This window comes from Silurus aristotelis, assembly GCF_946808225.1.
Source record: "Silurus aristotelis genome assembly, chromosome: 23".
In the NCBI taxonomy this organism is placed as follows: Eukaryota; Metazoa; Chordata; class Actinopteri; order Siluriformes; family Siluridae; genus Silurus; species Silurus aristotelis.
In genome coordinates this window covers 4167109-4194695 of record NC_139596.1, presented here as the reverse complement: position 1 = coordinate 4194695, position 27587 = coordinate 4167109, and the positions used below count along the sequence as shown (strand labels likewise).

General features: G+C 41.7%; 1 protein-coding gene across 13 annotated transcripts in view; it reads left to right on the top strand.

The window, feature by feature from the left end:
• The window catches only part of smtnb (smoothelin b), a 55063-nt gene extending 28325 nt beyond the window's left edge, over positions 1-26738 (top strand). For 3 of the 13 annotated variants that reach the window (XM_083526310.1, XM_083526313.1, XM_083526316.1), the window contains exons 7-20: positions 1390-1754; positions 4415-4463; positions 5146-5691; positions 10338-10411; positions 18326-18514; positions 18643-18718; positions 18814-18846; positions 20728-20901; positions 21225-21287; positions 21373-21442; positions 21526-21696; positions 21938-22058; positions 22314-22465; positions 25954-26219. In XM_083526310.1, coding sequence (XP_083382436.1) covers positions 1390-1754; positions 4415-4463; positions 5146-5691; positions 10338-10411; positions 18326-18514; positions 18643-18718; positions 18814-18846; positions 20728-20901; positions 21225-21287; positions 21373-21442; positions 21526-21696; positions 21938-22058; positions 22314-22465; positions 25954-26107 — 2237 coding nt within the window. In that variant the 3' untranslated portion in view covers positions 26108-26219. Of the gene's footprint in view, positions 1-1389; positions 1755-4414; positions 4464-5145; positions 5692-10337; positions 10412-18325; positions 18515-18642; positions 18719-18813; positions 18847-20727; positions 20902-21224; positions 21288-21372; positions 21443-21525; positions 21697-21937; positions 22059-22313; positions 22466-23726; positions 23896-25953; positions 26340-26599 lie in introns of those variants that run through there. The other 10 variants (XM_083526322.1, XM_083526314.1, XM_083526318.1 and 7 more) reach the window with 9 other exon arrangements.
• Positions 26739-27587: the final 849 nt, after the last annotated feature.

Below are 27587 nucleotides of genomic sequence, written 5' to 3'. Positions count from 1 at the left end.
AATAAATGCCTTTTGATGTCAGCCGTGTTGAAAAGCTCGTTTCACGACGTCTGCACAAACACCTGGAGGACGGCCGCGAGCAGACGCGGTAATAAAGCGCTCGCATTCCGTGCTGCGCTCCAGCCGCTATTTAAGAAGCAGCGGTGGAGACGAAAGTGCACTTCCTCAGCAGATGTGAAAAGCATCAGGGTCGAGTCGTCGCCTCAGAATGACGGGGTTCCGCGCAGGCGTTTTATTATCTTAAAGGAGCTACGTGCCCGTGCTCCTTACCTTCTAGGCCACGTGGCCTTGCAACCGGCGGCAACGGTGACGCGTTTTCTCGAATTGAAAGACGATCTGGATTTTAAAATGACTTTTTCGAACACGTTTTTTTTACATAACGCAGTGTACGTGCTAATAACGTGACCGTCTGATGAGTCCACCCTTCACATCCTGTGCTTGGATCCCCGTTTCCTGTCCTCCAGCCGTGCGCCCATTTGCGTATACAGTGACAGGAAATCTCTCTCTCCACCCTCTTTAAAAAAACAAAACAAAAAAGAAAAACACACTCAGGCTTGGGACCCATTTATTTCCTGTGTGTCAGCATGTGTGCCTTAAATTTTATCCTAGACCCCCCCCCCCCCCCAATGGTCTCTCTAACTAAGGCTCCAAAAATGTATTAAAACGCCAGACTGTGGAAACCCCTGCGTGACTGGTTTGCATTTAAAACGTTAGTTTTCGTGGCCCGCTTTCAGACCGCGCATTAAAGCGGCGGGTGTGTGACTCTCGACCACGCTGCAGTTTTGTGAGAAGGAAATGAGGAAGGCTTTCTCACCCTTCATCACGCTTTTTTACCACCGTCTGAGGCCCGGATCAGGCAGTTAAAGCTCGACCCCCGACCGCTTCAAGAGTCGAGGGAACGTGTGAGCGAATGAGCTCCAATTAAGGGACATTAAAACGTTCGCAACATCTGTACAAAACATGTGTCTGCCTTTTCTTTTTTCTTTTTTTTTACTCTGGAGGATTGTGTGCAAATCCGAGTGCTGTTTTGTAGAAAGGGGTGGAAAATTTCCAGTAAATTTCAGGTAAATTTCCAGAAACTTTCCATGAGACCACCTTCTGGGAAATTCGGGAAATATTCAAAGTTGGACACCAGGAATTTATGGGAATTTACTGGAATTTGTTTGAATTTAAGATCCCTGTTATAGGCTAATCCTCAATTTTGTAAATTCCCAGTTTATTCCCGTTAATTCCTGTGGAAAATTCCTGGAATGTTGCAACCCTAGTGAAGAGTGATGTGGTGTGTAACAGTCGGGTTAAAAATGCAGTAGAGTTTCAGAGCCAAGCTGATAAATGTTGTGGAACCCTGCAGAACAGTTCGTCCAATTTTCTTTTCTTTCTGCATTTCAGGCTCAAACTCTGACATGGTGTTAGTGTTCGACCCACTCCAGGAGAAGGTGTCCTGCCCTCTGACCACCCGCTCTGTGCTCGACTCTCCTTCCTCCGATGTCATTCCCCGGTACCGGACACATTCCAATTCTAGTGCCTCGGGGCGGAGTCACGGTTCTCACAACTGCTCCAGAGAGTGCACTCCAGAGCACGTGGATGAGAGGCCTGCTGGATCCTCATTCAGCACCGATGCAGAGAACGACGCTCCCGCCGAGCCGTGTTCTCCCCCATCGAACAGTGAAGACGCCCTCAACGGCGCCGTGATCTCCATACAGAGACGAGGCGCCGTCAAAAACCTGTCTGAAGACAGCGTGCTGAAGCAGAAGGTAACACTCTTAGTGATGCTCCGGAAATTACACGGAGTGATGTTTTGGTGGTTCCACTAGGAGGTACTATTCCACTGCAGGTGAAACGTGTTGGCATCCGGAGCAACTCGCATCTGAAGCACACGGCTGCCGTGTCCTGGTTTTCATAACAGCCTTGTTTAGGCAACTACCATAAACATTAGTGTTTTATTGGAATGAGAGACAACTTTATAGGAGGTCAGTTACCATGCTACGTAAACACACTAGCCTCCAGTTTTCCCCTCTCCAACCTTCTCTCCGTTAAATGCCTCCATACAGCAGCAGATACCAGAGGGAATCGCCATGCAGACAAAGCAGAGTTTCATCAATGCTATATTTCGAAAATTTCATGAACCCAGTCCTCCTCGAAAGGATCAAATGAAGATGCAGTAATTTTTCGTTCTATCCGTAGGAACGGTTATTTCTTTATGCCACTTCTTATCCATGCCCATGTACGTATTCGAAACGTCTGAGGATCCTCGGTGGAATTCGGTCCACATAAACTGTTGACGCGCTCTCCAATTCTTCTGCTTGGCTTGTTATGACAAATATTCAATTCATTTCATTTACATTTTGTACTTTTCACAGTGGACATCATCACAAATCAGCTTCACAGAAACATCCAAATAATTTTTTTTTTTTATCTATAAATTAATCCCTAACGGGTAAATCGGTGGTGACTGTGGTGAAGCCCATCCTTGTTTGATTTACACTGGATAGTGAGATTGTAAATCATTTCTATTCTAGAACCGTGTTTTGGATATGCAATGACAGGAACTTATGAGCTTAGAAGCAGAAAGGAGTCAGGATGACTGGTATCTCAGGGGGTAGCGCGTGTTGCTTGAGAGAGATGTCATGTAATGGTTGAAGGCATGGTACAGTGTGATCAGAGTGCAAGCAGACTCTGGCAAGACCTGCAACGACGGCGTTATTGAAAGGGAGCGCCAGAAGGTAACGCAGACACGAGGCTCCCCGGGGCATAAACAGATCGATCATTCTACTGTAGGTTTCGTCCTATTTCACAAAAACACCACAGCACTCATGAACCCTTCAGATTAAAAAAAGGTAAAAATGGATAGAAAGGCTCGATTAAACAAATATGCTTATTCTTAAACCTTCTTCTGAGTCCCTAACACTAAGGAATGGCTGTTCTGTAAATGTTATAAGAGGAAGCTCTGAATCCTGCTGTTCTTTCACTAATCTAGGTACCAACAAATATCCTGCATCTTTTGTTTGCAGTATGCCACGAGGAGCAGAACATTTCAGTTGTTTATTGGTCAGCAGTGGTATTTTATGGACAATGCAAACTTTAATTCGAGCCCATTGTAGTGTAGATAAAAAGCTTCTGGTTTTTGTAAGGACTTACTGCTGCATTCTGGACTCACTGGAGTTTCTTGATGCGTCCACTGGATAAAAGCAGCGACGGAAAAGTAATCTTATGGAACTAAAAATCTAAAAACAATTCTAGTCTATCAAAAAGACTATTATAATCACTGTCAAAAGCTGCATTCAAGTAAAAATACACAATCAAGGAGACACAAACCTGATCATAGGCCAGCAGGTTTGTGTTTGTCACCCCAATTTTCTCTACACTACACTGGGTTAAAATAATTTTTTTTCCCATTGTCTATAAAATATCACTGCTGTCCAATAAAGCACTGAACTATTCTGCACCTCAGGTCACCTTATTAATCAGCCATGCCTAATTCGATCAAAAGATGCAGGCTATTTGTTGGTACCTAGAATAGTAAAAAGACCATTTACAGAACCACTTTATTCCATGCTGAAACAAGCTACTGTATGATCTTCACATCATCTTCATAAAGTAAATCTTTATGCCATTAAGTGACCTAGTTTGCTGTATAGAAACTGAAGGAACACGCACGTTTCTCTGAATCATTCGACACTCATTGTGTGTGAGCATATTTGCTGTGCTACAACATATTCTAAGATCTTAGACATAATGGATTGATATTGGCCTTTAGTTTGACAGATGACTTTGATAACTGCCAGCTTATAAAATGCATAACCAGTGAAAAGGAAATATTGTTTTATTTTTAATCAATTTCTTTTAATTGTTTGATGACCTCAGGAAATATCTGAGCAAATGTTTCAATTCAACTCAGTTTTGTTTGTAGAGCGCTTTTAATAATGGCCATTGTCTCGGAGCAGCTTTACAGAGATAAAGAGGCGATAAAGTCGTATAAAAGAATGTAGAAGTCTAGTGCACTAAAGCTGGACTCATTTTCCTAACCTTTTAGATCGTTCTATTGGTCGAATTTATTGTTGGTTTGGTTACTGTGCTTTAAACACTGCACACGAGCTTCAACAACCAGGATCACAACAGTTGTTTTGCCAGATGAATATACACAAACTCTAGTTTACTAATCTTCCAGTCAGACTTAAACAGATTTCACTGACAAACTTTAAAATAAAACGTATGAAGTCTTTGCTGCTACAGCAGACCTTCTGTCCATTCTGTTGGAAATGCTACCAATTGACCAAGATCACGCCCAATAACCTTTTCCACAGTTTATTGTCAAAGTAATATATGCATTTGTTCTGCTTCAGGTGTTAATTACATAAACATTTGTGTCTATTATATATGAAGTTAACCTGCTTATTTCTGTGTTTTCTTAAAGGACACGTTCAGGACAAACACTCCACAGTTTCCTGTTAAAAATGATGCAGGTAATTAAAAAAACAAACAAATTTGTACTGGTTCACATTTGTCTACTTGTTTGTTTGTGTTTTTTTTTTTTTTTTGCCTCCGTGCATATAATTATATTGGTATTTGGCATGTTTTAAAAAAGAGAATTAAATATTTATGTTCTCCCTGCATGCTCTGTTATGAATGTAATGAACATTGGACACTTGTCTCCAAGTTTAATGATTAAGGAGGACAGAAAAAAAAAAAAAGGTGTTCCTTGTCTTTACAGTATCAAGACGTCCTGCCCTCCCCCCACTGTATGATGGCCACGTCCCAAATCCCTCACCCGTGTTCATGACCGAATAGGGCAATCACAGCATGCGTGCGCTTAAGGAACCAGTTGCTTGCAAGTTTGTGTGTCGTGTGTCTCTCCCCCCCCCCCCATTTTTCCTTTGAAGAGAAGGATTTTTTTTCATCTTCAGTAAGAAGGTTTCGAGGATTTGGGACACTCCCAGAGACCTGTCCATAATGAATAATCTTTTGCATGCACATTAGTTTACTCCGAGTAAAATCTGTCCTTATATTCAAGCAAAGTCTGTTTGCTTTTTGTCGATTTTAGTTTTTCTGTCTGCCCTTTTTAGAAGCGTGTGGGTGCAGTGCTTGTGAGTCGGACTGAAAGGAATGCCCTTTGTGTAAGACTTTTCTGTCTTTTTGTCTTTCCAGTATTTGCAAACAAAGCATTGTCATACTCATCGCTCAACCGAGCGTGCTCAGTCCGCGACCGAGTGCGCAAATTTACAGAACCCGCAGCAGCCGTCGCCGAGCAAAGGAGTGTGCAGAGAAGTACACACAAAGGAACCTCGTCTGATAACACAGTCGGTGCATCGCTGTCTGGTCCAGCCCACTCCGAGCCCGGAGACAACTCTCAGGACACCTCTTCATCCTTTCCTTCCTCCTCACAGTCCACCTCTCCAGACATAGGGGTAAATCTCTACCAATCACAGCCTGAAGTGGGCGGGCCGCAGAGTTCTACTGAAAATGACAGGAGTGCGTACAGCAGCCCAGAAGAGGTCGAGAGTCCCAGAGGAATCGCATCATCAGACACGCAGGAAGTCCAGGGAGATCCTGAGTCCAACATGAAGGCCTTCCTGACCATCGAGATCAAAGATGCGAGAACCTCAACTACTCAGACATCGTCATCATCTTCATCCACATCGATGTCTGGCGCCATGCCACGGCTCCTCAGTGGCTCCGCTGCACAGAGAGCAGGTAGGATTTGATCTGTTCTCAGAGCATATCTGCTGATTAAGTTGCATATAGGACACGCGCTGGAGTGCCGGCATGATGATCCGAGCGCACGTCTGTTTCTGCAATACACTTGTTGATGCTGTGCACATTTGAGTCACAAGACCTCTGGGAATCGTTTTACACTGGTGCAGTATGTGGACTGTTTTACCAGTTTAGACTAAAATCATTTCACACCAAAGTATTGGTGATGGAAATAAGTAAAGACAAATTCCTGGTGAGAAGATTAGCAAAGCCACTGTCCACATCTGTCTGTCTGTCTGTCTATCTAACTGTCTGTCTGTCTGTCTGTCTTTCTGTCTAAGTGTCTGTCTGTTTCTCTTTTTATCTTTCAATGTAACTGTGTCTGTCTGTTTGCCTTCATATCTGTCTATCATTTTGTTTATCTTTTATTCTCTGTCTAACTGTCTGTCTTTCTATCTTTCAATATAACTGTCTGTCTGTCTGTCTATCTATCTTTCTTTCTATCTACCTGTCTGTCTATCTATCTAACAAATACTTAGATGAAAATAAATGAATGGCAAATTCCTGGTGAGGAAATTATTTAAAGCCACAGTCCATAACTGTAGTCTGTCTGTCTGTCTGTCTGTCTGTCTGTCTGTCTGTCTGTCTGTCTGTCTGTCTGTCTGTCTGTCTGTCTGTCTGTCTGTCTGTCTGTCTATCTCTATCTATCTCTATCTATCTATCTATCTATCTATCTATCTATCTATCTATCTATCTATCTATCTATCTATCTATCTATCTATCTATCTATCTATCTATCTATCTATCTATCTATCTATCTATCTATCTAACTAACTAACTAACTTGTCGTTGCTCTGGAAAAGGGCGTCTGCTAAATGCCACAAATGTAAATAAATCATAGTCCCCAGAAGTCCACATGTGCTGCTATTACAGGTTTATTGCTGATATTATTGTTTATAGTAAATGCTCATCATTTCTGCGTCCTGCAGGAACTGGGGCATGATGGCCATTTACCCAAAATTACTGACACTTCATCTGTAGAAATTAGTAAAATTCAGACTAAATGCAAAAAAATTCCTAATCCTGAATGGCAATAAATACATAAGATGAATTTTTTCTTCTTGTGCACATCATTCCTTATAACAAAGATTTTAGATATCAGATCTTCAGGTTTTCACCATGAGCAGAGACCTGCAGCATGAAGGTTCTTAGCTACTGTACAACTCTAATCTGGAGCTCTAAAGAGAATTAAACCCCACTCAGAACTCGCACAGCCACTTATCCAGACCCAACGCAGGATTTTTCACTGCGAAATCCGGATAGTTGGAGAACACTCGGATGCCAAATGTCTTTTCCTTCATCTTTTTATTGAACGTTTTTTTTTGTATATAATCTTTTTTTCTGTCTTTCTTTTGGCTTCTCCCATTAGTGTCTAATAAAAAACCCCAAAGTGTAACGGGTTTAACAGCGTCACAGAGACGAGCGGATGGGTGAAACGGAACGCAATGCTGACATGCATTAGATAAAACCGTGCATTCTGGTGTTTGGCAGCCTTTTTGGAAACCGTGACATCAGTCATATGGATATTTACTCTACGATTGAATACCGGGAGAAAATGGATTTGTTAAAAAGACAAATTGGACGTAATTACGGCGTTATAGCTTATCATTTATCGTGCCAGGATTTGTCTTTTTTAGGCCTACTCGGCTATTTGAAGCATTTCTGCCTCATTCGTTTAGGGACTGTGATAGACAGGTCTGTCCCTCACGGCGGTTTAAAAAGGTACATATTTACTGTTTGAGATTAAACACTGAGAGCGAACAATGTGCGTAGTGTTAACAGTTGTTCGGAGGGAAACGCCACACTAAAAGCTTTACTTTACAATGCGCTAATTAAAGGTTACTGCTTACCAGCTGTGAGAAGGCCGACCAGATAAGCCCTGCTCTCTGTAATCACAAGAAAGCTAGCACTCAGCACACTCACTCACACACACAGTTTTTCTCATGGTGTGTATTCTGTCTGTGTGTGTGTGTGTAATTGTGCCACAGCTCCATCTTCCTTTTTTGGAAGCACTTTACTCATCCGCGCATCAGAAGCGGTCCGGGCATATTTCAAAGCCTCCATGTTTCCATTCTGTCATTTATCTCGCACTTTTCCTCAAAGCATTAGGCAGCAGGAGGAGGAAGAAGCCCCTCTGGAGACGTGACGGCCGACAGCATCTGGGATCAAAATCCCCACCTCGAGTCGGAGCCAAGACGAGAACGGTCGCTCTCGAACTCTTCCCCATGTAGATGGAAAATAGATCTCAGCTCATTTGTTGTGCTTTTAGGTATAAAGAGCTGCGGCGTTACGAATATCCAATGTTCCGATTTGCACGAGCAGGTTTTTACACAGACTGCTACGGAATCATTCGAGTTCGAACTTCCCGAATTTGTACCGATTTTATAGATGGGACTTTTTCGTAGGAATGATGACTTTCTATCGCTCTTGAAAGAAAAAAATCCACACTGAATGACTCCATCTGTAGAATGAACATGTGCCCCTTTCATTTCTTCAGGAAGTTATAATGAAATGTCTGAGTTTTTAGTTTAAACGTCACCCACAATACCACGTGACTACACACTAATAGTCGTACAGTGGAATTAAATTAATGCTGTATGTAAACTCAAATAGAGCAATGCATTGATGTTTTAGTCTTTCCGGCTGTCTCACCACCTCATCTGTACACTCTGCACTAACAGACTTAATAATAATAATAATAATAATAATAATAATAATAATAATACGGCGGCCAGTGACACTGCGCTCGCAATCGCTCCGATTTGACTCCGGGCATTTAATCTTGTAAATCTCCGCACTTAATTCTAGGGCTTTGAGTCCAGTGGTAATTTTTTGAGTGTTTTTCTTTTTTCAATCGGTGGGCCGTGCATTCAATATTATACAGAAAGCATTAAAACAGAGGGCCGCATCATAGACAGGAATCTCGTACAGTAAAAATAAATGTTACTAAAATCAAGAAACCCAATAAAGATAATTCAACACGTATCCTTTTACTGGAGCCACAGCTGCATACCACCACCTCTAGCACAAGCATCAACATTAACCTCAAAAAATTACCCCTGCATTTATTTCCTGTGTAGTACAGTTTTTCTGGGGATAAGGAATTCAGGCAGATGCTACCCACTGCATCAGTTATGGTTCAAAAAACTTGTTGCCAGCTGAAACATAATCACCCATGCAGTAATTATTCAATTGGAGGCTCTTACTCATTTGCTTAGTTACAAGTTGGTGACTTTCTTTTTTGGACAAGCAGTGTATAAACACTTCATGAAGAAGCGTAACTGTTTTGAAGCGTTTTGATCGGCCTTTTTTCACAACGTCCAGCTTTTCTTGAAAAGTCCGTCTCGTAAATGTCCTTGCAAGTGATTCTGCCCGTAAATCGATTCCCTCTCTGCCGTTAGCTATTAAATCCACACGAACGGAGTGGGCGCAGTTTGCTACAGATGCGGTGTCGTAGCTTAAAGAATTCTATGGCTTCTAGCGTGTCTCGGAGAAAGTGAGTCGCATTCTGTTTGGTCAAAGCAACAGCTTCAAGCAACGTGGATTTGAAGCTACCAAGAACCCACGCTGTTCCTTTCTGCAGGCCATAAGGCACTCCGACTGAATCTGATTGGGTAGAAACTCCAGCGTAAAATTACCCGAGAGAAAAGCGATTAAAAAGAAGTGAATAGACTATTGGGAATAATTGGATACATATTCATGGACATAAATGCATTCAACTGTGAGTCAGTGGGTTTTGGCCAGCAGAGAAGGTCTTGCTGGACCTGAAGGCTCACCACCGTGTTTATCTTCACACCAACGTGACTTACTGACTGGTTCAGAACTTTGAGTGGCGCCAGTGAAATGGGTTACATACCTGAATAATGGCCACCTTTTTTCCTCATCCCACATGGTCTCATGTCCTCCATAAGTCCTAATGTACACATCGATGTACATTAAGTCGGTTTAACGTAAACATTTACCGTTTTTATTCAAACACGGAGGCTTTTGTGCTGTGACCTCTATACCAAGGGCGACGTACACGTTATCGAATTTTGCCTTAAAGCCTGCTTATGATGGATTGGTGTTTATAGTGAAGGCGCCTTATTGCTATTGTTAGAACAAGGTTATGGGAAGGTTCACAGCGGATCATCAGTCACTAGCGGAAAATAATATTATCGTAGCAACGGGTGGGCGGGTGGGCAGGCAAAATACTAATTACTAATCGAAAGTGTGTGTCAGCATCAACATGTGGGTGAAATAGCTTCAGATAATGTTAAGGGGAATAAGGGAGAAATTGTTCCTTGCGACTTTCAGGGTGGTTTGGTGCTGCATCAGGGTGGTTGTTTTGAGCATTTTAGAAATGGCTGAGAAAACTGACAGAAAAGCTACAGTAACTTTGTGGCTGATGGGATTACAGCAGGTTCCAGCCTACCAGCACCAACAACCATGAGTCACTGTGATCACATTTCCATCTCCATTCTGAGGTTTAATGTCGGTAACGAATTTGCCACACGGTGGGGTAACTGCATGACTGCGCAGATTAACAGTTGTTCCTACTAAAGTATCTGTTTTCGTGTGTGTAATCAGTCCTTTTTCTCCTTCAGAGCTAACGCTTGGTCTGAGAGCAGCGCCATTCAAGTTCAGCACCCCAAGCCTTTCTACAGGATCGTCCCTCAAGGTACCCCTTCAGTTACTGCACCCAAGCACTTTTGAAAAAAAAATGACAGAGTATTAAAAAATAGATGTGTTTTCATAATATTGTCCTATTCTGGGTTTTTTTTTTTGTTGTTTTTGATGTAAAAAGAAGAATTTGTATGTTTTTATAAAACCCTAATCCGGATCAATTTGTCTAACAACGCGCTGCGGTCACACTTTGGTTTTCAATCGTTTCCATCCACACTGAAACGTCTGAAAACGCTCACGTCCCTGTAGTGCGCACGAGCAAAACGTCGCTCGCTACGACCTCATCGTTTATTTACTTTCCACTTTGCTCTTTTTTTTTTTCTTTTTTTTTTACGGCAATAACTAAAAATGTATCATTGTTTTCGAAAGCCTCCGTTTTTTTTTACAGTCCCCACGGCATTTCTTTTAAATCGATCCACTTTGGAGAGCGTTTTAAAGCCCAAGGTTTTCATTGACTTAAAATTATTTCTATTTTTTTTATTTATTTTATTTTTTAAAACAAAAATGTTACTGTGGCCAGAAGGTGTTGTCTGTTAACAGACTTTAGTTCTGTTTTGTAGTTTATTGGTGAATTGCACATCATTCTGTCGCTGTAGGATTGAAGCTTAACGGTTTAAAATTGAAATTTAGTAATGATCAACTTTGCATCGTTTTCGAATTGCAGTTTTAATAAAATGCTGTCTTTTTATAAAATGGTCTTTAAAAACCTTTAGAGAAGTCATATTGCATATTTGAGCCCATTTGGAAATGAAAAACGTGTAGGAACCCTGATTCCGCTAAAGTTGGAAGAAAAATGAGCGTTTCAGCAGCGGATAGCGTTTCAGCGCAGCGCTGCTCGGATTCATTTGCGCTCGTTTGGAATGTCGCGGCTTTGCATTCACTCCGTGTCTCTCGCACGTGTTCTCTTTTTCCCCTGCACTGCGTTTCTCCTCGTACGCTCGCTCTGTAATCTCGTTTAGGGATAAGCGTTAATTATCAGGTTAGCAGTTTCGCTCGGCACAAACGCAGGATTAACGTTCGGAAAGTGTGCGAGAGGGAAAGCAGACAAAGGAGCAGGAAAGCAGAACAATGAAGTGAATTTTTCAAAATCGAGTCCCAGGTAACAACGAAGAGTAGAATTATTACTGTAGTAAATATTTATGCCATAAAGACTTACTTGGTTTGGTTTGATATAATGACAACCATTCGGTTAGACCGAGTATCATTACTGACCCGGGACAGAGTGAGGTGCACCGGACTAGACTTTTAAAAGCAGGGGAAAGCGATATTTGGACAGTCTGGGTGGTCTTGGGCACGATGTGCCCTCCTTTCTCATCTTTTCAGCTTTCAAAACCGCAACGATGTGCGATAGAGATTATGGAGCAGCGAAGTCCTTTAAATGGTATTATTCAGCCAAGTAAATCTGTAGTTAAGCCATAAAATGGACCGAGCAGTCAAAGCAAAAGGCTTTTCATCCAAACACTCGGTGATTAGGATCTCGAGGTTTTTTTAGTGGACGAGGTTTAAACTGAGCGAAATGGGAGGATTCGAATGAGGTCTCTGTTATTAAAGTGAAAAGCTAAATCTGTTAATACGACATCTCCTTTACCATCCCACCTTCCGGAAACCGCTTCTGTCTTTATCAGGTAGGACATCGTGCTTGTGGCTGAGGTTGGATTTTTCATTTATTTATTTATTTTTTAATGTCCTGGGGGGCAGTTGGCCTTTGAATTCAGGTTCAATAGGTTGAAGGTCACTCAAGATTTCATGCTGCCACATCCAAAGTCTTCCGATACAAGGAAAGAACCATATATGGCTGGGAAAGGCAGGTGTCTCAATACTTTTGCCTATATTGACATTTTTTTACTTTTACTCTTGTTAGTAGTTTCTCGCTAATCCTCAGCAGTCTGGTTCAGGCGTCCAGATTCCCCAGCGAGAGAGAATCAGATCACAGGCCCTTTTCTGTTCTTTCTCGTTTACTTTCCACTGACTTCCAAGGACGTCATAACACCTTTTTTTAATCACTTACTCTAGCTTGGGCTAAAAAGTGTGTGTGTGTGGTGAAGAAAGCTTAGTGTATGTAATCCAGATATGATTTTATTGTATTTTTTTTGGTAAGTGCTACAATAAGGGCATTCTCGCCTTCAAGCTCATTTCCTGGCTCCTTTTCATTTCTGCATGGTTGTTGTTTGTTGTTGTTGTTGTTGTTTTGAGTCATGGTTGATATTATTAGATTGCTTTATTACTGTCAGTGCCCAGAATGACCAGAGGCATTGTCACTGCACAGACAGCTGTCTGATTAATGCTCCTGTACTGTACTAACTCTGTATATCCTGTCATCTCTCTTCTTCTTCTTTTGCCTCTATTTTATTACAAATATCATACAATTCTTATCATCAGGTCTCCACAGACTTTTGTACATTAGTAGTAGAAATATAGATTTATATATTACATTATAGATCATGATCTGATTCTCCAAAACTCTGACTCGAGCCCATAGTCTTGGTCATCGAGCTCTCTTTACATGCGAGTGCACATGTGGCCAAAATAGCAGATGTGGTAATGTCTTTTGGCCCACAGACTTAGGAAGGTTGGTGCTCTCTGTGACTGTGCGTGCATCCAAGTGCTGCCACCTGTTGGCGTGTTAATAGTCTTGAAACCTTTTGATACCCCCTCGTATATATGCAGAAAGTTTGCCATAATACAATCAGTCACTGATAATTTACATGGTAGTGTATTGAGATGTATTTATGTTGTTCTAGAACATGGTAACGTGGTTTCTCTTAGCTCACAGATGCAGAAAAGTACCATTTGACCTCGCATGACCAAAAAAAAAAAGAACAAAAAAGAAAATGATAGAATGCCCCGAAGCATGGATGGTTTCTTTTTTCTTACACCTGATTTCTGAGCTGTGATTCTGTATTTCTATATCTGGAGATTGGTTTGGACCTGCAGCAGCATCGCACACAGCTGGAATAGGCTCACAGTTTATTTTACATTTGCCCACACTTCATTTGGTGTGTGTGACTGACAAAGAATCCCTGTTCACCCATCGCACCCACGGCTGCCTGTTGTCTGCTGGTAGAGGTGTGAAGGGCAAGAGCTCTAAATAGAGAGAAGGAGAGGGACGAAGGGGTGTTTATACACATGAATAATGGAATGGACTGGTGATAAATAGACATGTCTGTGGCACCTGAGCAAAAGGGGGTGCCCTGGGCCTTTGCTGCCATGGTGACTGCATTCCAGGCCTGGTTATCGGCTCTCCTGTTTTGAACAGCTGAAGAGAAGACGTGTGTGTCTGTGTTTGTGTGTGTGTGTGTGTGGTAGGGGTATAAAGGGCTTCGCAGCTCTTTATACCCCTAACCCACACACACACACACACACACACGTCTCGTCTTCTGTTCTCTTGCCCTCAGCAAAACTCAGTATCCTGCAACAACTTCTTTGATATTTCACTTGTTTTCACTTTCAGTGATTTAGTTGCTCCCAAATATTTCCAATCCTCACCATGCCTGGTGTCGATCTGGACCTCATGGCAACCTTAGAAGACCAGATAGCACCTCTCATTACCCCGGATAGTGAGTGCGCAGAGTCTGGACTGGAGGCGGTGATTGGAGATCTTCTTGCCGATTGTCTGGTCGAGGACCCTCCAGACAAGGACGCAAGAGGGACTGATGAGGAAGTGGGCAGGCTAGAGTTCACTCTCCAATGCGCTGTGCAAGAGATTCACTGCGACCTGAAGGCATTCGGCGAGCACGTCAACTCGCGTCTCGAAGACGCCGCCGCTCAGGTCGCGCCCGTTACTGAAGCCGTCGCTGCCCTGCAAGAGGATAATCAGAGATTACGGCTACAACAGGAGACACTCGCCAGGCAGTTAGAGGCCCTGTGTCATGCTCTCGGGCTTCCTCAACTCCAGCGAGATCCCGATCCTCCAAACACAACGGAATCTGAAAGCAGTCCTGGGCCCGTCCCACATCCTCCTACATTTGCTCTCCGACGCTCTTCCTCCACATCTTCACAGACTGGTTGCTTTTCTCGAAGCAACAGCACGGTTTGTTACGTTGTTTTTGTTTTATTCCCTATTTCACAAATCTCGCATCTCTCATTATTTAGGCATGTTTTAGAGATTTGGGGGAGTTTTGTTTTGTGTATGCTGGGGGGGGGGAATGCTTTTCCAGGTAGCCAACAATGTAATCCAGTGGCTTGAAGAACTCTTGCCACATACTCCAAAAAAAGATTGAGTGCTATCTCTAGATAAGAGCAGCTGTCACAATGGGGGTCAACCTCAGTGCTCTCTTCTCATGCATACTGTCCAAGGTCCATACCGCTGGGGTCTACAGCTTCATCCTAATCAGAACTTCGCAATTATGCAAACGTGCACAATTCTGCTCCAAAAAGCCAGATTCCTAACCGAAATAATTTTTGTCCAGCCGCTGACCTGGAGGATTGAATTGTTGTAGTTTTGCACTATTGATCAGTTGTAGGGTTGCAAACGGGGGGAAACTTCCGGTACGTTTACAGACACTCTGGGGAATATTCCAAGTCCCAGGAATTTATGGGAATTTATTGGAATTAAATAAAAATTGGGGAAATGTATACAAACTGTATCATATACAAAAATCTATTTAATCTTTTAGTTTGGTCCCCAAGCTGACATGCATGCAAACAAATACAGATTTTAAAAAAATCTCATTTTTGACTGATGTAATATATAATAAAATGTATGTAAGATTTATGCAATTTATGTAAATACTGGCCAAGATGGATATTTTTCTCAAATGTTATTTTGTGTGCAGGATTCAAGAAAAGAACCGTGTTCTGTTCTAGAGAAATACACAGTGCATGTAGGGGGTGTGGCCTCATTGGTCCTGCAGTGTAGGAAAGTACCTTTAAGTTCCTTGCTATAGGCTAGCCTGTAATTTTGTAAATTCCCAGTTAATTTCCATGGAACGTTTTGAGAAGTTCTTTTTTCTTTGCCTTTAACATTAAAGTAAATTTGGTTTGCTGCCTGCATTCTTCAGAACAAAAAGATATACAGTACCTGATCCTGAAGGTGTTTCTGAATATGCAGGTCCTCATAGTGTAAAACACACGGTAATCAGTGTGTTCAGTGCTATTTGGCTTTCAATACAGAGAGCTTCCGCTGTCTTTGGATTTTGTATTTTTTTTACTTTGCCGTCTCAAAACGAAGCCGTAATTCAAGAGGGCAGTTCGTCTTTTCTGCATACTGTAACAGACACATGTGCAATTGCTTGAAAAGACCTCATGCTGCTTTTGATCATCTGATCATAAACCGTATTGTATATAAGAAAACGAATAGCCCGTACTTCACCGCTGTTAATTCACAGTGAACTCAAGTAACCACAAGTGCCCTTTTAAACAGCCAACTCTTACATCATGTGTCCAGGAGTCTCCACACAGACACTTCATTCAGTTAACAGCTTGTTTTGTCTTTGCCAAGACTTTGTATATAAGGCGCTTTTTTTTTTTTTCTCTCTACAGTAAAACTCAGGCTATTTTTACTTTGTTGTTTGGACCCGTGATCATGTCATTGTGTCATTGTTTGACGTGTGTCCACTGAGACTGGAATAAAATCGCCAGTGTTGCAGCAAAGGACAAAAAGAACCCTTCAGCACATCCTGTACAGAGCTTTGCTTTAAATAAACCAGCCACGAGAATGCTATAGCACACGTGCGTACGGGGGGGGGAACTCTTCTGTTTATAACTCGTCCTCACCTTCCTGCGCTTCCTGTCATCACTGAAGACACTCACCATGTCCCAAACTCTTTCTGTTCATCTCTGTCTGTCTCTTTCTTTTTCCACACAAATTAAGAATTCCAAGTTTATTAGCTAAAAAACAAGCCCGATAACCTCCCGATCCAGTGCGTGTTTACAGCTCGAGCTCAGCTTTCGCGCTTTATGGAGGTTTTGTGGTTGTTAACAGGCAACATCTGGTCATGGACACCGTTCAGGACGTTGTGTAGCGCTGGGAAGAGCCATTTATAGTGTCGCCCGGATTCTCAGGGGACAATTGATAATACATTCAAGATTGTTACGTGCTTCTTTTTCAACATCCCATTCCACATTTAGTCCTTATTTGCTGATATAATAACCACCACTCTTCTGGGGAGATGTTCTAGATTTTGGAGTGTGTGTGTGTGCACGCTCATTGAGCCACAAGGGTGTTGGTAAAGTCAGGTACTGATGGAGGTGAGGTGAGGAGGCCTGGGGGTCCAGTCAGCATTCACATTCATGCCAAAGGTGTTCAATAGGGTTCATAATAGCAGGAGATCTTCCACTCCAACTCATGCTAAATATATCTTAATGGAGCTGGCTTCGTTCATAGGGGCATTTTTATTGTGGAACAGGTTTGAATCTCCTAGTTCAAGTGAAGGAAATATTTCATGCCAAACACATCCTATAGAATACACACTTTTTGGTAACAGTTTGGAGAGGAACCACGTACGAGTAATAAAATGTGGCCCAGTACTTTGGTCTATTTAGTGCATGTAACATTACAGTTTATTCTCATTTGAGAAAACAAACTTAAAGTCAATTATTCAACTATTAAGATGATACTGTTAAAACGTGTAATGCAACTCAAACTTATATATTTATTATATTATTAAGTACCTCCTAGTTACGGTTACTTCAATCATTACCTGAGCAGTCCTCCTCCTTCCTGTACACCAGGGGTCCCCAAACATTTTTCTCTGGTGGCCACATAATGTTTCCTTTCTTTAATGGGGGTCCACCATGATTGTTGAGATTTTTAATATGATTTTAGATGTATATTATGCCCCCTTGTGCTAGATTAGTTTATTTTGTTCTGCACCGTACACACAAATGAGCATTGAAATCAATACATTGTTACTTATGCATATGTGGTGGGGGATAAATAATTATCAGACTAATTACCTAATTACCAGACAAATAATTAGGATTTGTTAATAACTGGAAGTGAAGCGATGGTGGATTTTACCGATACCAATAGCTTGGTTGGATTGTACTTGCCAATAACCAATTATTCGATCAATATTTTTTCAAGTGTATACTGGATAAAGGGCTGGATAAAGGACTCCATGTAAAATAGTACTGAACTTTATAACAAAATTAAAAAGTATTGAAATAAAAAAAATGTGCTATTTATTCATAAATAAAATGATATCATTTATAAATTATATATAATAAATATATGTCGCTCTCCGTGCAGCGCGCTTCCTAGAGGCCGCTCTAGTAACGACAGCGGAATGGAAACCAATAAAACTATTGGTATGGATTTTTGCCGATAGTTCCAGCAATCAATTATCGGTGCCTCGACCTGCATGAATAACTAAGAGGAATTTTTATACAGATAATAATATGAGTAAAACATAAAGTTACATTTCCAAAATAGGTTTCTAGCCTTGTTCAGAGAACCGTTCCAAATGTGGAGGCAGGTTGTGGTTTGGGGATCCCCGCTGTACGCAGGCTGAGCCACTCGTCTCGTATCGGTCACCTCGTGTCACTTGGTGATTATGGCCCCTCAGCTCTTAATGCACCCTTCATCCTACCTGGCAGGACAGGGAATTCCGAATTAATTCGGAGAGCTTAGCGAGAGAGGAGACGAGAGCTGCTTGTTCTCCCAGGATCATTCGCAGGAATCACCATGCTCTCATGCCTGTCTAAATGTCAGCCTGCTTCCATGGCTTTAGTGTAAACACAGCTGGAAGGATGGATCCACATACAGGCACAACCCCCCCCCCTGGACCATCCACACAGACACACACACTGACCCTCACCATTCCATTTCCTTCCTACTTTTATTCTTTCTGCATTGGAAGTTGTATACGAGCATCCACTTCAATAAAATATCCAGAAGTTGTATAGTTCAGAAAATAAAAACCCTGTGATATGATGAGCTTTTCGTTTCTGACCCTGTTGCTCACAGATGGAAACGGAGCCTGTGTTTTCACTTGAACCTGCTCTCCATACAACGAGTGGCGCTCCGCTCATCCAGAACGGTTCCTCCGTGTCCCAGCTGAAGAAAGATGCACACAGTGTCACCGTGAGCGGCGGCGGCACGCTCACCTCCGAGCAGCTAGAGACCATCGAGGACGAGGAAATCCTTGACAAAATGGTATCGTTAATATACGCCATGCGTGACATGGTTTACCAAGAGAAATGTACTAGTCCAGGAGTGACGTCACTGCCGATGAATCATTTATATTTATTTGTGCTTTTTTTTTTTTTCTTCCCTTTTAACAGCTTGACGACTCAAAAGACTTTGAGGAGAGAAAAATGATCCGAGCAGCCATGAGAGAACTCCGAAAGAAAAAAAGAGGTCAAACGAAATCCCCAAGTTTCTCCCTACATGATCGCTCTACTTTTGTTTTTGTTTTGTTTTTTGTTTCATTCCTTTCCCTTCTCTGCCTGTAGAGGCCAGATTGGGATGTTCACAGGAGGAGCTCGGTAGGATCACAGCTTACGAGTGCCTTGTGCTCGAGCGCGCATGTGTGTGTGTGTGTGTGTGTGTGTGCCTGCAGTGTGTTCACTTGTTTGGCATCTGCGTTTCAACATCGTAGAAATGCCTGACTGCATGAGCAGTGTATGGATTTGTCATTAAAAAGCATATGAGGGTTTGGTTTCACACAGTGTTTTGCTGTGCACGTGCGTGCGAATCGGATTGGAAACCTCACTCTAGCAGACACACTTTGTAGCAAACGTTTATTTTGATTAGGGTTGCAAAGTTTTTTTTATTTAGTTAAAATTTACCAGGAATTTATTGGAATTATGGTCATTCAAAATTTGGGGAAATGTATATAAACTGTATCATTTGAGTGGACATTCATGCAAAATAGTACAGTTTTAAATAATGTGTAATAAATGCATTTTTGTCTTTAATTTAATAGTTAGTATAATTGTGTTGCACTATAACTTACACACAGCACAAGGAGGTTTTGTACTTAAATGTATATAATATTTATGTAATTTACATGAAGACTCTCTAAGATGGACATTTTCTGACATTATTTTGACATAAAGGATTTAAGAAATGATGCGTGTTATGTGACTGGGAGAAAGATTTAACTACATTTAAGGTACCGGCAGTCCAACCTGCAATCTTGTCAATTCCCAGTTTATTCTCATTAATTTCCATTAATTCCTACAGAAAGTTTCCAGTCTTGAAAATTCCTGAAATTCTGCAACCCTAATTCTGGTACTAAACTAATAAGTTTTTTTGGTGTCACCAAGATATGAATTGCATTAGAGCTGTGTTTCATTTCTCCCTCACGCATTGTATCTGTACAGATGTTTGATCTCATGCTTTGAGCTTTCAGGTCATTCACAGACCGGCTTTAATGGATTCTAGATAGCTGGATAGACAGATAGTTAATTTGGATCGTACTTGCCGATTACCAATTATTCACCCGACAAAACTTCTGATTCTTCATTATATGCAAGGAGAAAACACAACCAAACAAAAAACAACAATAATAAAATAAAATTCATTGTAAACAAAGCAGAATATACAAATAAAGAAAAACAAACGGTTCCCCTGCTACCCTCCCCCACCCCAGGGAATGAAATCCTTGCACACTGGTAAAGGGATAATCAATTTTACACAATTTATTTGGACTATCAGGCTAATGGAGAACGGGAGGCCAAATCTTATTAAACTGATTGTTTGTTCAACAAAACAAAAAGATTTTATTCCCAAATGTGATGTGACAATTTCTTCCATCCACAATTAAACAGAGGAGACTTTAGTATGTCTCCAAAACTTTAGTATTCATTTCTTGGCAATAAGTGGTCAGTAGACCAGTAGGACAATAACTGTTGGACTGAGCTGAATCGATCTGGGTCAGGTATAACCATATCAGGTTCTAACTCAACATGTAACATATCAGATAAAATGTGAAATATATTCGTCCAATAAGAGAGTAACTTGAAGCAAAGTGAATAACTATGTAAGAGTGTGGCTTTCTCAGTCTGACATTTATCCCATATTGCGGAAACATCTGGATAAATTTGATGTAGCTCTGTTTTACCTGATGAAGTTGATAAATCTCAACTTGAATAAGGTAATGGATAGTAAAAACACCTGTAAAAAAAACACGTGTAAAAACAACTTTTTTAGCCACCCTCCAGCAACGGACGCAACCCGGAAAAACTATCAGTATGGATTTTTGCAGATAGTTCCAGCAATCAACTGTTGGTTAATCGGCAAAACCCATTAATCGCTTATCCTCTATTGGACATATCTTTCATTAAATCAGTGCAATCTTCTCCTTTGTCTCTCTCCTCTGTCTGCAATCTATTTACACTCCTCCCCGTCTTTCCTCCGCCCAGACCAAAGGGAGAAGGAGAGGGATCTGCGTCTGCAGGAACTGCGTCAGCAGAGAGATGACAAAGCACAGAGGAACCGTCCAGGCACAGGAGAGGAGGTGGTGAAGAAAGTTGAGAAGTCGGCCGACGGCTCCACCGTCAGCGAGATCACCAAAACCAACCGCTTCGCACAATCAGGTGCGAATTCAGCCTCAAAATGTCTTACTATTTTAGAAGGTTTTGCTGGAATTAAGATGTTTTCTCAACGTCATGAAATGACTGGTTCGGGTTACTTCCTGTTTGCCACTGGCTGTGAAACACAGCGCAGTCTGGTTTGAGTTCGTCAGTCCTGGGTAACGGGTTGTAACGAATATGTACAGCTCACAAAAGAGACTTTTATATATTGTATTTGATTTTTCAGGGTGTAATATGACCGTGTGATTTTCACAGGTTACTTTGACTTTCTGAAGGTATTTGTATTTAATCACCTGTAATCTATGTGTGTGTGTGCACACGTGTAGACAGTGGCAGCAGGATGACTCGCAGCACCATCATGGAAACCACGTACACACAGAAGTCTGACGGTGAGTTGTTGGTTTCTCTCCGTATCGTGCTCATAGGAGGTTTCTGTAAATCTCCTCCACATTTCTGTACATTTCTCTGTTTCAGGAGGCTCCATGCAGACCAAGTCATACAGCTACTCCTCATCTTCCTCCAGTACAAGCAAGAAGATCGGCAGGTCAGCCAAGACCTGACGTGAATGCATTAGTTATTTCTAGGGTTTCGGTCAGATTAATGATTGATATATTCTTTCTCTCTCAGCGTGTTCGATCGCGAGGATGACACCTCGCGCAGTGGAGGCAGTTTGGCAGCGCTGGAGCGCAGACAAGCAGAGCGTAAAAAGGAGCTCATGAGGGCTCAGACGATGCCCAAAGCCTCCACCTCACAGGCTCGGAAAGCTATGATGGAGAAGCTGGAGAAGGAGGGCGGCGGGTGGGCGCACTCTCTTTCCTTTTTTCTTTTCAGGGTTAAGGGCCTTGCTCAAGGGCCCAGCAAGTGACACTTTGATGGTGTTGGGATTTGAACCCATGGCCTTCCGATGAGAATATCATCCCCACGTCCCCCACTCAATCCCTCTTCTTTACTCTCTCACATAATAAAGTCACAGTAAAGATGTAGACCTGCTACCCACGTTACGATTTATTCGATTTTGTAAAAAGATTTTCGCTCTCAGCAGCAACTCGCCAGCAACGCAGGTGAAGGTCCAGCGCTCCACCAGCTTTGGTGTTCCCAATGCTAACTCCATTAAACAGATGCTGCTGGACTGGTGCAGAGCGAAGACCCGCGACTACAATGTGAGGAACTCATTTATGTTCTTAAATCATTTAGTTTCTATATTTGTTTTTTTTTGTTGTTGTTTTTTTTTTAGAGTCGCTAAAACTTTTATTACTAATGCATATAAATACGCTGTTGTTTCTATGGTAACGGATCATTCAAAGGGGTGGCTACTTCATATAATCTGATATTATTGATAAGCAGATTGGCAGAGAAAAATGTGGAATAGTTGATACTGTAAAGCTGTTTTATTTATTTTATTTTTTCCCCCCCAGAACGTGGATATCCAGAACTTCTCCTCCAGCTGGAGTGATGGGATGGCCTTCTGTGCTCTGGTGCACAACTTCTTCCCGGAGGCCTTTGACTACTCCACCCTCAGTCCTAGCAACCGCAGGCAGAACTTTGAGGTGGCCTTTAAAACAGCAGAGTGAGTACAGAAATGAACACATACACACACACACACACACATTCCAGCAGAAAGCCATGCTGATAAGCGTCCTCAGCCCTCCTGCTTAATGTAGGAAAACTAAATAATGATTAATGGCAATAAAAATACTTTCCCTGAATGTACAAGTGTGTGTGTTTGTGTGTGTTTGTGTGTGTTTGTGTGTTTGTGTGTGTGTGTGTGTGTGTGTGTGTGTGTGTGTGTGTGTGTGTGTGTGTGTGGAGGCCTGGGAAAAGCCTTCATTTCTCTAATACGTGGTTCTGAGACTCTAAACTTTGATATTCGAATGTATTTGAAAGTTATCCAGCCCTCGCGGTGATCTAATGATCTGTTTAAATGAGGAGGTAATGGACACTTTGCACTTCTCCACCATAACTCCTCCTGGCACAGGGCCTTGGATCTTATTCACCGTTAAACGATAAATGATTCACGAATCATTAATTTCTGCTGATTTGTTTCCATTTCTCGCTGCCCCCTCCTCTACGCAGAGCGGTAACAAGTCCTACAGCTCGACTCTGTACTAAACCAGACCCCCTCCAGCTGGAATCTAACGAATAACACAAGTAAAGCATAAACCTGCCATTGTTTCGTGAGTTTCCTGGTTGACCGAAAGGGTCGTCAGAGCCCCCTGAAGCTTTCTGCGCGATACAGAGATCTCCTACTCATTCTGCTCTCTACAATAAGCAGCTGCATGTTACATCCACCAGCTTTTCCTAATCAGTCCTAATATTGCATGTGTCTGTACTGTGCTCCGTAACCCACCCGCTTTGAGAATCAGCTCTCATCTCCTGTAGATGTGAAATAAGTTGCTCAGTAGATACCCTTCTACTCACACTGCATTTTGCTTCCTGAACACTGCAACGCGAGCCACATTTCCATCTTGCACCGAGAGGTAAAAACAAAGGTGCGAACGTCACGTGTTTGTGTATCTGTGTCCTGAAAATGACGCGTCCACAGCTCACGTAGCCAAAATAACCACCAAAGTTCAATGGAAGTAAAACGTCGCTCCATTTGACTTTTTTGTCACGTGTGTGTTTGTGTCGATATGATCATCAAGCATGAAAGCACATGAAAATGTAAGTCAACACAGATGTAATGTTTGTTCTATTTGTGTGTTTTTTTTTTTTTTCTTCTTTGTCTCTTTCCTGTCTCACTCTGAATGTTGGCTGCTCACGGCTCCTGTGTATCTCTCTTTCTGTCATTCTTTCTTTCTTTTCAATATACCGATGGGATCGGCGAGCAGGAAGCTCGCTGACTGTCCCCAGCTGTTGGACGTGGACGACATGGTGCGGCTGCGGGAGCCTGACTGGAAGTGTGTGTATACGTACCTGCAGGAGTTCTACAGAGGCCTGGTGCTGAAAGGCTTGGTCAAAACCAAAAACTCCCCCTAAGAGCCAAACTGATCCAGAACGGTGAGAGTGGCAATAAAAACAAACTTTCAGGGAAGACCTGAGCAGTGGTGATGGAGGGGATTTAACTTTTTTGGATAGGCAACATGTTTTCATGGGGGTTTTTTTTTTTCCAATGATTAACACACAACCTTCTGAACGGTAGTCCAACGTCTTAACCCCACTGAGCTACCACCATAGCGTTTAAAAAAAGTTTCAGTGATCGTCCCAAGCGCATTTCTGATGGATCGTATTTGGACGCGTTGATGAAACAAGAAGCAGGGAAACTTAAAAGGAACTGCATGGTCAGTCAGGGCCGCGCTGTGAACGCGCTCAGCTTGTACAGACTACCACGATGATCTTTATCAAAGCTTTGTTTGTCAGTTTTGGCGAACACCATAACGTCATATCAAGGGTCTGGCCACGTTCAACATCACTCGGTGTTTGTGAAAGTGAGAGCCATTTCAAGATCCAGCGCCCAAACATGGTCACACACACACACACAGAGAGAGAGAGAGATAAAGAGAGAGAGAGAAAGAGTTCTCCTGTAGCAATAATCCTGGTCTGTTTTAGAAACCAAACACTATATATATATATATAAGTGAAGTCAAGTCCTTACATTCAGGCAACTTGGATATATTAGAGTATTAGATTAGAGTATCAGTGTGCAGCTTTTATAGCAGTACAGATTTTACTGTCCTCTGTAAATAACTGAACATACAGTTATTATTGTCTAAAGAGCTGGCAGCAAAAGTAAGTACACCCTCAGTGATAACAGCTGTACGCCGTGTAACCGTGCAAACCCTGAAGGTGATTGAGTGACCAAGTATGTCTCCAGACCTGAACCCTATTGAGCACCTGTGGGGCATCGTCAAAGAAGGAGGTGGAGAATTACCGCGGGTCTAAAATCCAGCAGCTCTGTGATGTCATTGTGGAGAAGTGGAAGAGGATCCCAGCAACAACCTGTGCAGCTCTGGTGAATTCTGTGGCCAGGAGGATAAAAGCAGTGAAGAATCACATGGTGCTCACGCAAAATATTCACACTTCGGACACAGTTTTGACATGTTCACTGAGGGTGTACTCACTTTTGCTGCCAGTTATTTAGACAATAATGGTTGTATGTTATTTTTAGAGGACAGTAAATCTGTCCAGCTGTACAAACTGCACATTGATACTCTAAAATATATCTAAATACTCTAAAATAAGTCCCTTGAGAATATTTACTAAGATGGTTGGTCAAATGTGGGGGTGTACTTACTTTTGTGAGATTCATAAAACTGAAGCATTTTAATTGACAGTTTTTCTCAGTTGCTTTGGCGTGTTTCTCAGATCAGGAATGAAATTCTCAAAACTACTGTTAAACCTCCACATCATTTAGTCTCTTGTGCACATCATAAAAACAATTTCACAAACTGCAAACCATTAGATACATTTATTTAGTTGATTGTGTTCAATTGTCTACTGTTTCAAAATATATTCTACTGGTTCTCACCTGAAGAACCTTCAGCCCTAAAACATCTCAACATCTCAGCATCATTGAATGCAAAATGGTTAAACCAGTCGTCATAATCTGTCAATCTTAAATGTCTTTTATTGTAAATGTGTCTTGAATTGATTCATTGTGCAGGTAAATCTTGAGTGTCACCCATGCAGGCGAGTTTACATCAGGAAATACTGAAACCGTGCACCCAAACGATCTTGTTTGTTAACAGTGATAAAAGAACTTGACACAAATACTTCCTTTTGAGAGAAAGTTTGTATACATTTTTAAGAAATAAATGAGCGGTTTGCAAATATTAAGAATGATTCGGGAAATGCTCCAAAGCAACCCAGTAAAAGAAGCTAAAAGCTAAAAGTGTCCACCTGCTTCTTGCCAGTTAACAAATCACTGTACAGTGCATAATGAATGTCTGCGGATTTACACCCAGCTCCAGGCCTCGTCATAAATCTAATGACACAGCAATTTCTCGTTGCTGTCTGATTTATTCCCCGCTACTCTTATATACAGACGCTACGACGGGCTCTTGTGTGCGTGTGTGATTTATGATCTGATTATTCCTTTTTCCAATCTCTTTCCATCAGAGCCTTCGCTAATTGTATGCCGCTGTTGGAAGTGGAGGACATGATGATAATGGGCAAGAAGCCCGACTCCAAGTGCGTGTTCACCTACGTGCAGTCGCTGGTCAATCACCTACGCAGATACGAGATGGCGTGTCGCGCACACTCGGATCTCTGAGCGCGTTCTCGCACCACGAACGCCGCCGCGTTTTTTTTTTTCTTGTTTTTTTGTTTTTGTTTTTGTTTTTTTAACTCAACTGTTTGCTTTTCTTTGTGCTCGTATCCCATTTATTACCTGCAACAAAGCAATACTGGGCGAGATCACAGCATGTCGAGTGAGTAATACTGATCATTTAAAAAAAAATCTTAAAACGTGGAATTTGTTTTAGCAAAAAAAAAAAAAAAAGAAAGGAAGAATGTTTTATTTCGAATCCCAGAGAAAAGTCACACCACGGTGCTTTTTAAAAAAAATGTATTCCTGTCGCAATTCCCCGACTGTGTTTTAACTGCTTGTAAGTTTATTTCGTGGTACTGTAGTTTATAGAGGAATCTCATCCGCATGCTTCACTATTTGTTTACTTGAATTTTTTTTTTTGTTCGATCCCAGGACGCAATCGACTGAAGTCTGCTGTGAGTCAGGATATGATTTCTTACGTTTTGTTTATTTCAGTGGGTCTCCTCGTGCTGTTACAGTAACACCACTAGACCAGTGCTCCTACAGATGACCTGAAATTCACCGTGTCCTCAGTTCTGTTTTTCTCCAGCTGATTCGAAGCAGACTCTCCACAAATATGTTGATTGATCTGAGGTCTGGCTTCCACTCCATAGTAGGAGAGGAACTGTTTGAGCATGGGGATCCCACCCCACCCCACCCCAGCAGTGTGCTCCTGTAATTTATGCTTTACTTTATATTCATTTTTATTTTATTGCCTTGACTCCTACACTAGGCTCTGAACGAGATCATTCGCAAAAATGACACATGGCTCCTCAGTCACACGAATTTTCTCCTGGTTATAAACGGGGAAAAGGTTCAGCCATGCGAATCCTGGGTCCAGCATTTTTTTCTTTTTGTTTGCGAACCTGATTGATGCTTAATAGGAAAACGCAAACTTTTTTTTTTTTTAAATATATATATATATTTGAGTGAGTTTGTAACTATAAGCTACAAATCTGCAAATAATTTAATTGAACAGAATTGCACGGATTTTACGGGGCGGAGTTTAATGCTGTATTTGTTTTTCATGTAGCTGAGAATGAATTTTATGTGCCAATAAGCTCATTAACTAGTGTTAAAAAAACAAACAACAACATTCAAACATAGACAGAAGAAAACGCTGTAACATTTTGTCGGTTTCAGCCAGTCTTTTGTTTTGCAGTCATTTTCCTGATTAAAACATCGTGCTGAACAAAGTGACAGTAATTTTGGGTGAATTTTGTTTAAACATCACCATGATGATGATGATGATGATGATGATCGTGACCCCCATGTTTCTTTCCCAGGTTTTATCAGCGATCCCATAACCAGCACCATGTTTTTGTAACTAGACGCAGTGTTATTACTGACAGCAGCTGACGTTCTAAACTAGTTTATAATCCATACTATAAATCAAACTAAATCATTCTGTAGGTGTAGAAATGAATCCAATCATTTATAGATC